General features: G+C 36.8%; 1 protein-coding gene and 1 long non-coding RNA gene across 2 annotated transcripts in view; both read left to right on the plus strand.

The window, feature by feature from the left end:
- tmc6a (transmembrane channel-like 6a) overlaps nucleotides 1-4,071 on the plus strand; it is a 53,473-nt gene extending 49,402 nt beyond the window's left edge. The window contains exons 11-13 of the mRNA XM_073856773.1: nucleotides 2,622-2,755; nucleotides 2,888-3,064; nucleotides 3,142-4,071. Of these exons, the coding sequence (XP_073712874.1) occupies nucleotides 2,622-2,755; nucleotides 2,888-3,064; nucleotides 3,142-3,238 (408 nt within the window). The 3' untranslated portion in view covers nucleotides 3,239-4,071. The remainder of the gene's footprint in view (nucleotides 1-2,621; nucleotides 2,756-2,887; nucleotides 3,065-3,141) is intronic.
- A 4,083-nt stretch (nucleotides 4,072-8,154) lies between these two features.
- On the plus strand, nucleotides 8,155-13,495 carry LOC129423399 (uncharacterized). The gene is made up of 5 exons (XR_008637714.2): nucleotides 8,155-8,242; nucleotides 9,518-9,617; nucleotides 12,047-12,142; nucleotides 12,325-12,487; nucleotides 12,579-13,495. It is a non-coding gene; the product is annotated as an uncharacterized lncRNA (long non-coding RNA).
- The last annotated feature ends 522 nt before the right edge of the window (nucleotides 13,496-14,017 follow it).

A 14,017-nucleotide genomic window follows, 5' to 3' on the forward strand; every position in this document is an offset into this window, starting at 1 on the left:
CGACTGAGTTCAACGAACAGCGACAAAGAGATATGTTTAGAGAAAGGGACTGGCCTTCCAACAGGTAAAAAAGTTAGCATTAGATTGTTGTGTTCCCAGCCAGTCACGTTATAATAACGCAGAGATACGTTTTCAGTCCTGTAGATACTGCGGTAAGTCAAGATCCGTAGGGACAGCTTCAACCCTACCTGTATGTGCGTGTAGCAGGCATCTTTCGTAGTGACTACTAAGGGGTTGAGAAGATTAATAAAAGAAGCTTAACCGGTTCTCTTACACCGGACTTGACTCTTTTATACTTAAAAATTATACTTCTAATAATAAATGTATTTCTAAAATGTTTTCGTGTAAATACTTTATAATGAATGTTTCTATTTGCAATAGTTTCTTGTAAATACTTTATAATTAATGTTCTATGATTTTGTTAGACATTTACTTACCAGAATGGATTAATGAAACAATATTTTGTTTACATCTTTTCCATTATTAAAAAGATAATTATTTTCAAACAACCGTATACATGTATATGAACCATTTAAACCCCATTCTCCAAAATTTATGAGATGGACAGTTACACGTTACAACTAAGGAAAGTTTAGCATTGCTTTATACACCTGACCTGATAGCATTAAGAGGAAGCCACACATAGGAGCACATTAAAGTAATATATTTATTAAAGAGGAAAAATGTAGTGCATATTAATCAAATTACATGCCATAAGTGATTCAAACATCCATGTAAAAATAAAAGACAATCAAAGACAATCTACACATTAACACAATATATGTCATTTCCACATTCAGAATCAGGACACAATTTTTAATACTTTAAAGAAAATGAGTATGCTGATTAGGTAAGTAGTGGGCCAGTTATGAAAATAGGCTAAGTCATGTCAGGTTATCAATTGCATAACACTGTACACAATACTGTAATCTAAGGACACCAAAATAAATCACCTGTCTCAATTTACACTTTCATATTGTTTTATAAAAACAGTGAACGCAACATCAGTACTGGAATACCACTGGCCAATTAACCTTAAAGATAACTGACTGGACATGGTTTATAATAACCATACAGTAAATAACAGCAGCTGTCAGAACCAAGTTCTGTGGTTTCCATGAAAGCTATGTGTATGTTTAGGTCATTTATTCGTCATTTTGCATCACAGGGTACAACAAGGAAAAAAAGAAATAACCTAGTAATGTCATACTACACACAAAAAGCCTGCTAACATTAACATTCGATTTGCAAATGTTACAATACATGCAACCTGTTGCAAAACACCAGCCAGATAGGTTTATTTGAATCCTACGTTACAGGTTAACGTTATCTCTCTTAGGTAAATCAAAACTACAGAACATAAACCTGATTAAGGCTTTAAACTGATGAACACTTCTTATTTTTTTTACTCCCTACTCGGAGGTTCTCGTCCTTTCTGTAGCATGTGCCCTGACGCTCACCCTCCCTTATGAATCTTTACTTGAAACTGTGAGGGTTTGGACATCATTCATGTTATGCATACCCTTAATCGTAAATCAACAAAACCCTTTGCACTGGAACAAATAGCCGGTCAAGTTGTCAAAGTCAGTAACGTTTACAAACTGTTAGAGCTAGCTAGTTAGGCAGTTAGCTAATGCTATTACTTACCTTCATAGTTGTTGATGTAACTTAATATATATAATACATCTTATAATCCTTTTCCCTTTTGCTCCTCGGGGCTGAGCATGCCGCTTGTAGTAGCCGGTGTTTGTTGGGCTCGCTCGCTGTTGTCTCTCTGTCTGCCGTTCTGGCTGTCGGATCACCGCACGGGAGGGTGTCGCCGGGGGTGCTGGGCCTCGCGGTCGGGTTCGAGGTGTCAGCGGTCGCCATGTTGTGCACAGAGCCTATTATACACTTTATACACTCTCTGAGTGATCCCTGTATTTAATATGGTCCGGGCTAAGCCCCGGATGTCCTTCAATGCTGGAAACGCCTCTGCTTAAGCATATAGCTAACTTAATGATTCTTGAATTGATTTATTTAAATAATGTATGAATGACAGGCAACACTTGACAGTGATAATGCAATCTTTATTTGAACTAATCATGTCATTTATTTATTTATGTAAAGTGTGAAATAAAACCGGCGTCTCTAACCATGATTACTATATAAGGACACATTACATTTGAAAGCGATGTTTTAAAAGAGATAGACAGAGAACTGAGAGAAAGAGAGAGAGACGCACTTTAAAGAGAGACGAACTCACGTCTCTCTCGCTCTCTCTGCAAGAATAACTGTGTTACTATGGTTACCAATGTTTATAGCAGCGAATTAATTTCTAACTGTAATTAAACTGACTGGAACTACCTGTGCATTAAACGGTTTTAATGCACACCTTCCAGCCAATCAGAATCGAGTATTTAAACAGACCATGGTATAAAGTTTAATAAATACAATTCTGTCATCTTTAACTCCATACAGCTGATGTAACATTGCTTAAGAAGTGCACATACTGCTAATATATCAGGTTCATATTAGGAAATCTTCATGTTTGTCAAATTACATCAGTCACATGGTAATTGATGTATGAATGGATTAAATGTATGTGGTTTATGTGTTGTTGTTGTTTACTCCCTTTATAGAAAAGTTTAATAATAAACTTCCAAGCATCCAAGAAGTACTTGAGCTTTTCACAGATGAACACTCTCTTTATCACTCTTCTGTTTGTCCCTTCATTCACCGGTGCACTTGCATGTGTCATTTATACAACGAGGAGGTTTGTTAAGACAATTTTTTTTTGCATTCACGCTCCATATAAGATGTATATCATATATTTGGTCCAAAAGAACGAAATGATCGATCACAGGTAGAGAATCTGATTAGGATTTGTTCATTGGGTCTGTTTCAGGAACAGACCTTCATCAGGTTGTGGCCCCTTCAGAAACCTGCCTCAAATATTCCTGTCAAGCAAACAGTGGAGGAGCGGCCAAGCGAGCCCAATCCCCAGTCTGGTCTGGATGAGCTGGCTTTATATTTATGTGCTGGACAACAGTTTATTGCTCTTCGTCGTCGTAGGCCTGATCCTGTGAGGAGTTATTGTCTTCTAAGCATTGTACACTGTTGATTCATTCTTTTCTGATGCTAATATCTGTCTCTTTGCAGCATCAGCATATATATTCAAACGCAAGCTTTGGCTGGCCAAAAGGAATTAATATCAATGTTGCAAGAACACATGGAGTATGAGAGTATTATGATCTGATCCTGTGAGTTATACAACAGCAGATATCAGAGAATGAACAAAAAGCATGTGAGAGCGTTGGCTAAATATATATGCTTATGTTCTGCCAGATTTTATACACGAATAATGCTCATACAATTAGCAAACCGCAGCAATACTCATACAGTATACATGTGAGGGTTTGGTTGCATGAATTATTAAACATCTTTGTATTTTTAGGAGAGTAAAGGTAAGAAGTCCCTGATAAAGAAACTGAAGGAGGCCATGGAAACCTGACACGAAGTCAAAGAAGTCTCTTTATTCTTCACAGTTTTGCTTGATTCATTTCTGTATGTCCATATTCGGGATATTTACTTTTTGTATATGAATCTTGAATAACTTTGATATTCAGATCTAGCTGTTTTTGTTTAAGGCATATGCTCTATGTTGTGGATTCTACTGAAACTGAAGTTGTTCCTGATAGAGAAACATGATGAGACATAAAATACTCTGAACGTTTCAGCATTTGCTTTGTAATTGTGTACGTTTTCGCATTAAAGCTGATGGTTTTGTTTATGTTTAACCTTAAGGACTTTTCTAGTTTTGTGTATTGTGAGGTGTGTATTGCAATGAAAATGATCATCTTATTGTACGGTGTTTTATCGTCCTTGTTTATGCTGGTGATGATGAATAAAAAAAATCAGCGAGCACTGTTATGACATTACAAAGTTTTTAGATTTGAGCTCAGCTTGAGTTGTGAAACTTGATTCAGCACATTATGTAAGGAATAATGTAGGGGAGACCGCGGTTGGTTGTCACAATTTTTACTCATCTTCAAAAAAATCTTTCAGCAGTAATTCGTACATGAAATGAAAACTTGGGGTCTTGGCTTTAAATACTTTTCGAATGTATTGTAACAGGAAGTAATTAACCATCAAAGACACTCTGACACAATGTGACAACCAACCCCATCACGGGGTTGGTTGTCCCTATATAGAGGTTCAATAGAGTGCCGAAGTAATGGCGTCACTTTGTAGGCTAAAACGCGGAAGTGAGTTAGCATTTTAGCACTACGGGTTCCCTCGCCCTGAAGTCTATGGGTTTTTTGAATGGGTTTTTGCTAAATCGCCTGAAATAAGGTCTGTGGTTAACAAAACCTCTAAATATTTTCACGTTTTGTTCTATGACATAAAATACACCAGTTATAATCTGCTTGTTATAAACTTTATTGTGCCTTAAAAATGGTGGTTGCTAACAAGTTGCTAATAGGGACTACATCCTTGGCGGGAAGTTTAGACGTCATCATGACAGGAAATCTGTCACTAGCCTTTCAGCCTCACGTTCTCAGAAGTTTACGTTTCAGTTAATATACATAACGTTATATATTTAGTCTTTTTAAATTGTAGTTTTTCCAAATATTGTTGTACTGTGGAGAGACTGTAGTTTGACATGTTTTGTTTTGTCCGGAGATGCAACCACAAGTCGTCGATGAAAGATGCGCGTTTACCGTCCGATGTTCCCCAGCGGAGACTGTTCGTGCCGTAAGGTAAGCTAACACAACGATGATTTCCATGTGAACACCGTATTTACTGCCTTAATGTGGCCATGCACGACCAAACTTTAATGGTGCATATTGCTCAAAACGCGAATGATATGATACTTTGACGGTCAGATGGAATTAAAAACCCTACTAACCCTAACCCTAAGTTAGCAAGAATAAACGTTTTTCATAACAAAATCAACAGCTAAAATAACTTACCTGTGTCTTTCTCTTAAAATATTTTAAAGTTTGTTTACTTTGCTGTTTAATAGATTAGATCTGCTGCAGTTTTATTAAAGGTTAACGTTACTTCGAGAAATTTGTTTTTCGAGAAGTGTATTCAAAATAATACCTGGTTTATTGACTTTTATTCAACTTTGCTTTAACCACTAATAATAATGATTGTATTTGTAAACAGCACTAGTTAGGCATTAGGTAACAATGATATTAATCTTTGTTATTTTAGTAGTAAATGTTAACTATATTGAACGTGCTATATAAACATGGACGGATCAATGAAGAAGATTAATGTAAATGCTGAAAAACTCCATTCTAATTTAATACAAATATTTTATTGTGTGATTTTTGTCATTTTAATTGGTAAAGGTTTAACTTCCATAAAACTAACACCGCTTATTTTGAATTTATCCTTAGACGAGCTGACCGGATGCTCAGTGTATATTCTCGCATCTGCAGCTGTCATTTTCCTGCAGGGGATAAAATGTCCCCGTTTTGTTTATATCCACAAATGATGTTCCCACTGGACAAATTCATACTCCCTGAGACAGGATATGGCTGATGTGCCTAAAAATGTTCCACCACCCATTTATAAAGAGGAGGAAATGGCTACAATTTATGGCTGACAAAGATGATGAACCATCTCCGGCTGATCAAACCCTCACTATCAATTCTGAGGAACAACCAAATAAAAGCACAACTAAAGAAGAGCTGCAGTCTGGACGAAGAAGAAGAATCCAGCTTGAGATTGAGCATTCCATAACAGAGATTCAGCTTCTCAAAGACTAACTCCAAAGGCAAACGAGTAACTGTCATGACAGGTATTCAGCCTTTCAGATTAGTGAAAGTGTTATTCGAATGGAGATGCTTTCAGTGCTGTGTGTGAATATGTTGCTCATTTTGAGGATTCCGTTACGTACTTTGCTGGATGGAGGAGACCCAAAGAAATCATCCTTGAGGACCTTGATTAAAATTCGCCACAACTATACACACTTGCACATGCATTTTTCATGTGGGCTTTCACAGTGTGTTGCAAAAATACTTTCTTTCCCTGTAGAGACTTGTCATGTGAATTATATAGTATATCGTTTGTTTTCAGTTTACTTATTTTATGAAAATAAAGATGTTTACTACAAAACTTGCTGCAATGTTTCTGTGGATCAGTGATTGGAGCATTTTGTTAACTTTTGTTTAATTCCCAGAGAACACGCTGATATCTATAGCTTGAATGCACTGTAAGTCACTTGTCTAACAAATACCAACAATTAAATGTTAAACTATTGTATACTATTGTAACTATACACCAGTCAGCTCACAGTAATGTGAGATAAAATTTACTACACAGGCTCTCACATTGGGGCTTGGGGATTACCAGGTAAAAATATATAGAAAATGTGAACAAAATTAGTATATATGGTTTATTTAGGGAACATGTATGGTTTAATTATAATATATTGTATTTAAGCATTGATGCTATTGGACAATTCTCTTTAAATTCAACATATATAATTATATATAACTATTATATTAAATGTTTGGAATTTAACTGTGTTCTGTTTGTTCAGAGATTGTATAGTTATCTTATAAATACATAGAACACTTTATTTAACTCCTCTATCTCTCCATAGTTTTACTTAATGAGACTTGATAAACCTTGTCCCTCATGCTGGCCCTTACAATACCGGTAAGTAAACCAGCATCTAAGCTGCACTGTTATGTCCAGATTTATAGTGGTTCTCTCTCCTCGATCTATGGTTTTCTATCGTCTAAGTAAGAAAAAGTACATAAGATTGGAAATTGATACAGTTTGAGGAAGCTTGATGATGACGTTGATCCGCGACCGGTGCGCTGTAGTCCGTTTTATAGCATATCGTTATATCTGACTTCAAAATGTATACATTTTCGATTAACTTATAAAGATTATCTTGATAGACAAAAAGTGTAAGGTTCATAACTCTTGTTGAACACAGATCTTATTTTTTGCGATTTTCCAAAAGTCTATGGGGAAAATGAATGGCTTTTCGATCGAGGGAACCCATGCGCCGCTAACTTCTGGGTTGGCCTACAAAAGTGACGTCATAACTTCGGCACTCTATAGGATTTCAGTGATAAATTGGGATCTGAAAAGAAGATGTGTAACTTTTTCGTTTTTTAAGCTAAAGACTGCAAATAATTTTTAATATGAATACCACCCCTATGATAGTTGTCATCAATGCCCCTTATGTTTAAACAATGGGATTAAAGTGGGTGATCAGTTACTTGAATTGTCTACTGTGTTGAGAAATAAAATGAAATATTTTTTAGTGTTACAACCTCTTAATTATCTTTCATTATGTAAGTTGCCTAACAGCAAACAAAAACAAACAAACAGACAAACAGTCTTTAAAGGTCTACATGTCCAATACTCACATGTGACAACCAACCCTGCAAGCTATGTGACAACCATCCCCAACTGACTTCTTGACAAACATGATAAGCTACCTGCCACACGGTTTTAACTTGATAACTAAAAGATGACTCAAAATAAATCTACTACGTTTGGCTTTTTAATGAGTTTTTGTTTTTGAATGACTAATATCCTACAAGATCTCAACACAAAAACAACACCAACATGAAAATGTACTCTTAAAAAATTGTCTCCTAACCTCAATGTTTTGTGTCTGCTCAGCAAAATTACAAGTGCAAATGAGTAAGCTATTAAAGGCTAACAAATTGATATCAAAATTGTACACACACAGCGCCATGTAGTGTGTCTGGAATAAGCAATGTGACAACCAACCCGTGAGACAACCAGCCCCGGTCTCCCCTACAGGCAGCAGGTTGTTATCTAAGAAATATGCCCTGACAACCTGCTGACTGTATATTATCATGCCACTTATTACGCAGCAATTTACCTCATAAGTAAGGTGAGGAACATTAAATATGGATTTGAAATATTTTATTTGCTCCTTTTTAACAAATCCAGACCTTCAGTAAGGAAAACCCGTTTAGTTTCACTTTTAAGATAAGACAAGACGTTCAAATGTCACAAACACACAAACACACTGTAACATCTGAAGACAATCATAGAGGAAACAAAAAAAGAACAACAAACAAAAATCTCGTAAGAAAAGGGATTAGAGAGAAAAATGATGTATATGTGGTGTATGTAATCTGATCTTATCTATCTACTGATTCTCTGTGGGAGGAGTCACTCATCCACTTTATAAAAGCAGTACTTTCTACCTGATTCACCACCACACTATCTGTCATTCACTCATCTGATGAAGGTAATGTACTCTACAGCGTGGGATTGATTATTTCACATGAACATTTCTAATGGATATATTAATCATTGTTTTAGTAACCTCTTACGGGTAAAGAAGTTTATGTTCACTTCAGCTTTTACTAATACATTTTTAAAATCTAAAGTTGTATCTGTTACTATGAGTTAAACTAACATGAATAACTTTATTGACATCAACTAACATTAACAAATAAACTGTATTGTTCATTGTTAGTTCATCCCTGCTGAAAAAACCCAGCTAAAACAAGGTGGTCATAGCTGGTTTATCATTCTGGTTTAAGAGGAGTTTTGACCACTTTTTTAGCTGGCCAGGCTGGTTGTAGCTGTTCTAAGCTGGTCTGGCTGGTTTTAGCTGGTCAGGATGGCTGGTCTTATCTTGTCAGGTTGGTCTTAGCTGGTTTTAGCTGATCAGGCTGGCTGGTCTTAGCTGGTTTAATTCCTTATGTGGCGCAAATCCCTTGTAATGGACATTTTAAAATTAATATATCTCAGGCATCTGGTCTTGTTTTAAAGAGTCACTTTAGGGTTTTTCACAGAACTGTCTGGAGGTGATTTTTTTTTTAGAAATTTCAAAAACATATTAATTTTAATAATAACATTATAAAAATGTAAATATTTCACAAAAGCAATAATGTAAACACGAAGCCATAAACATGAAGCCATATGTCTCAAGTAGTTGTGATCCAAATTTTAAGTTAAAATGTGTAAAGGTGTCAACGGCTTGCTGCATACTCTTGTCACAAATTAATCAATTACTGTCACTGCATTATTAAATGTAAAAAGGTTTGGAAATATGACAACTACACTCTTTGGGCTTTCCAACGATATATAGTTTGTCAAGATTGTTTAGGTTTAGAACAGGGTATTAGTGTTACAAATATATAATAACAACTTGGGCCCACCTGTATACCCGTGGCATATTAAAAAGTGTCTCTCACTATGTCATTCCTTTACCAAAATGTTGATGATATGAAATATACACTTTTAGAGCTTTCAAATGATATATAGTTTGTCATGATTGGATAAGTGTTCACATGCAAAACACTGAAGTAAACGTTGGCGTCCCGCTAGGAGCTAAAACCTGCTATTTCCATCTTAAACCAGCCAACCAGCTTAGCTAATGCATTTACTAATGCAAACTTTTATCTTTATCCTTTTAAACATATGTTAACAGTCAGCCAGTGGTTTTTTTGGTATTTGTATGAATGAAACTTGCTCGAGTCGTTCTTTTGTTCGACAGATTTTTTCATTATTTCAGATTATCCTGCGATCGTTCAGAAATGGAATCCACATGTCGCTTATACATCAGCCTTCCGAAAGAACATGAGGAAACTTTTGAAGAAAAATTTGGAGAATGGGTAAACTAACTGTTATTGGGTTAACAGGGGTAAACATTACTAAATATACCGTATACTCACCATACTCTCACTTTACCGCTTATCATAAGTATTGGGAAGTTTATGCCAGTACAGTTACATATTATATATTTGACTGAAGCAGGGCTGGTCACATGACCTAAGGAAGGCAGCACATGTATATCAAATTAACCCAATATAACCACATTCACACATACGGTTAGTCAAAATCGAGTTTATGTGTATATCTGATTTGAATGACTGACTATTGTTGTCGCTGTGTGTCGCAACTGTACAGATCTGATTCGTGTAACATTTTCTGAAATTGGTTTATGTGTTATGTGCATGGAGGTGTTTGCAGTTTGATAGTTTTCATGGGACGTCACACACTAAAGAGTTCGCCCCGCTGGAGGGCAGAATAGCGCTATCTTCATCAAGTGCAGCAGGGAAATTTTCTCGGAGAGACCCTTGACCCCTTGATTTTGATCAAGAAAGCGAGTCTGCTCCATATGTGCACTTTAGGCTGCTCCATATGCGACACGATTGTGATCTCGCAACAGCAGCTCACACAATGTGCATCGTCATTATATGTTTTGCACTTAATTTACCCCATGTGATTAAGTTGGGGTTAGAGTTGGTGTTTGGGTTAGGATCTAGGTCTAAAAATTAGAAAGTGATTCTAACCCCAAGCGACAATGATATGAAAATAGGAAAAAACAATGAAAAAACAATACATAAAATGACACGAGACATTCGTGTTCCTGGCACAGAAAAAAACTGAATTGGATACAGATAAAGTGATAAAATTTTATAACACAGATTTACAAGAGATTAGGTTGAAGAGGACATATGGTTGCCCTAGATTAGGGGCTTAGGGCATACCATTTAAACCCATTGCAAGGGTTACACCAGTAGTGTGCATTTGTGAAACATAAGCAATGACATACATCCAAGTGAACAAGATGAAAGGAGAAAGTCATCAGTGAGGGAAGGATATTAAAAGTGGACTTATAAAGAGCCCATGAGTCTGTAAAGTGTCCTATTTGTCATTTTAGCCATCAGAATTGTGCTTATAAGCGCCTCCTTTGCACCTTCGGTGTTGTCTTTGGCGTAGCCCGCACTGCTGCAGACTCCACACCAGTTACCTACAGTAATCTTTGCCAAAGACCAAAAGGCCAGAGTGTGACATTTAGGACATTGTTGTTTCAGCAATCTGACATCTGACGACGTGTTTATGTTTTACGTGTGAGTGTGACACAAACAAAATGCTATGTCAAATCTGATCAGAGCATTCAGATCAAAATGGATTTACATAAGATATGTGATTTGAAGGAGATTTCAAGCACATATGAATGTAGCTTAAAATAAATCTTTAAAAATCTGAAGCAATTTTTTTCCCATTCACACTTGCTAAATAGGATCAGATTCCTATTGGATATACGCAAACATATGGATTTGGATTCATAATGTGAACGTAGTCATATGTGTTGTCCAGGAAGGACCAGGCCGGTTCCGGCTAACTCCGGGCAAATAAATCGAAGATGATCGGGATCAGGTGTGCCAAGTGAGCGTGGCGAGTAAGGATTGGACATAGTAGTGAAAAGGAGGCTCATAAAAGGGTGTGGAAGAACCGGAAGGGAGGAGTTGTTTCGGAGATTCTGCGAGTTCTCTTTGGGAGCCCGCTGGGCTGCTGTGAAAGGGGAATGGGTGAGGGGAAGCGGTAAACCGAAACCAAGAGTAGACGAGCTTCTGGTTAAAAGGAAGCCAATGGCGAATGAAAAGTAACCTTCAAAGAAGGAGTCGAAAAGCCACGTTGATCCGGTGTTCGCGGAGTAGAGAAGCGGAGAGAGTACGGGGGCTGGAGAGACGAGTCTGAGGAGAGAGTTTTTCCGTCAGGCGCTGTGAGTGAGGCGGAGGTGTCCGATGCATGTGGAGATACGTTCCCGTGTGGATTTGCAGGCTTGGGTGAAATCGAGCTGGAGGATGTAAAAGCCTAATGTACTCACCTGTACACATCCCTGTACGCCCAAAGCTAAAAGCCCAGTGTACTCACCTGTATGCATCCCCGTATGCCCAAGACTACGAGCCCAGTGTACTTACCGACCGGAATGCCCCTTCCCCCTGTGTGTGAGCCCAGGAGATGAAGGCTAAAGGACTTGAGATTCTTTTAAGTATTTAAATCCCCCTTTGTTATTTTAATATTTAATAAAGAGTGTTACATTTTATTTCCCTTGTCTGTCTGGTCATTGGGATGTTTTGGGACCTCCTCGGGGTGGGAACAGAAGGAGGAGCGTGACCCGCGACAGGGGCGGTCTGCTCCGACCTGTGACATGTGTCATGCAAAATTTCTAGCTTTATCAGAAGTTACTGTAAGCTTAACTTGAATAAGAGGATATTAATTCAGTTTATGTTTTCTCTTGTGTTTTTTATAGGACTATGGGATTGTTGTTACAGAGTTGAATCCATGTTTGACAGATGTTGATCTTCGTGCCTACTTTCATAGGTTTGGGACAATAACAGAATGTGTTGTAAGTGGAAATTGTGAAACTTTCTATAAGAGCTAATGGTTCAGGAATGAATTCTCAAAAAGCCCATATTGTGTTGTTTGGTTGTTCATATTTTGGCCAGATCTTTAATTGATGACCTAAAATATCTTTGACTTTTTTCAAATGAAAAAAAATAGTTTGCTTGTCTTTATCTCGATGAACAGATCAATACAGACGAGTCATCAGGTTGCCCAAAGGGTGTGGGGTTTGTGAGATATTCATCTTCAGATCAGGCTGAAGCACCTCTAACAAATGATTCACACTATCTTGGAGGCTTTCAGGTGAAAATACGCAAAGTTTGTACACCAAAGATGAATCAAAGTTAATGTAAGCATCATTTCCAGTGATATAATAAATGTTTTAATATGAAATCAGGATTTCCCCAGATTTAACTTGAGAACGTGTTTGTCCTGACCAGTTTACAGAGCTGCTGAAATATCATCATGCACCACCAACCTTCATATGCTGTACAAAGTGTTTGATATCAAACCTCTTTTTCTTGTTTCATTCACAGAAATGTGAAATAACTGATTCTGTATATAATAACAATTTAGTGTCAGATTTTAATTACATTTATATTGCTTGGATATTTTATTATGATTCAATGCCAATGACATAGTAAATTAATTCTCCCAACACTTTTGAGTTGCCAGATTAGGTTTCTGAGATTAATAGCACATTAAGAGAGAATTCTATGATCTTCAAGAGAACTAACAAAGACAACAGATATTTCACCGTATATGAGGCCAGACAGCATATAGTGAGGTTATCTGGTAAATCTGAATTAAACTTTTTTGTGATTCAGTCACTCAGTAAATTAATTGTAGTCATTTAATTTAACACTGAAGTGCAGAGAGAGTTGTTTCACCTTCATCTCATTTATTTCTGCCCAGATGTGAAAACTGTGCTCTTAGCTTGTCAAAAAACACAGAACAATGTCATTTTTTGCCATGTTATTTTATTAAACTTCTTCTGATGAGTCTTTTCTTATCACAATGTGTACAAAATCTGGTAGGCTACAGTGGTCCAGAGTAAGTGCTTCTGTGAAAGACGGTCTGTCATTTTAAAGCTGATTTACCTGAATTGTACATCTTACTCATTAAAACATGTTTCTGTTTGCAATAGTGAATGCTAATTATGTCTTTGTTATAGTCCAAGATCCTCTGCTCAATTATTTACAGTTACAATGCAAAGCTTTGAAACTAACTAGTAAAGCAAAATGTACACATTAACTTATATATTTCAAATTGCTGTCTGTATAGCCAACCTGATAAAAACATGGACGTACTGAAGGTTCATTGAAGTGTTGCTGTTCTTAGATCAGTATGATCACACACGCGCGCACATATCACTGTACAGCCAGTGATGGGAGAAAAGCTTCGAATCAATTGAACCAATTGCTTCACAAAATGATTCACTCTTTCGAAGCATTAGAAACACTATAAGCTTTTGCTCGCCTTTGTATGCTGCGCACCTCTGGCGCAACTACAAAAAGAAGAGCATGCAGGCTTTGGTGGTGGCATATAATGACTCCTTTAGAATGCTATTGAAAGAACCGCGGAACAACAGTGCGAGTGAGATGTTTGCTAACAGTGGTATAAGATCTTGTGCAGCTAACATTAGACATTGTATCTATACATTTATGTGTAGAATTCAGAATCAATCAAACTGTATTGTTCAAGCCCTGGTATGTCCGAAGAAAAGTTCGATCAGGTTTACTTCAAGAATTTGGAAGCACTGGCGCTCCTCTTTATATGTATAAATAATGTATAGTATTTTTCTATTTTTCCATTTTTGTGTAAATTCTTATACTTGTTTTGTAAGCTTTTCTTTTTAATACTATGGACCAGGATTTTG

This window comes from Misgurnus anguillicaudatus, chromosome 19 (assembly GCF_027580225.2).
Source record: "Misgurnus anguillicaudatus chromosome 19, ASM2758022v2, whole genome shotgun sequence".
Lineage (NCBI taxonomy): Eukaryota > Metazoa > Chordata > Actinopteri > Cypriniformes > Cobitidae > Misgurnus > Misgurnus anguillicaudatus.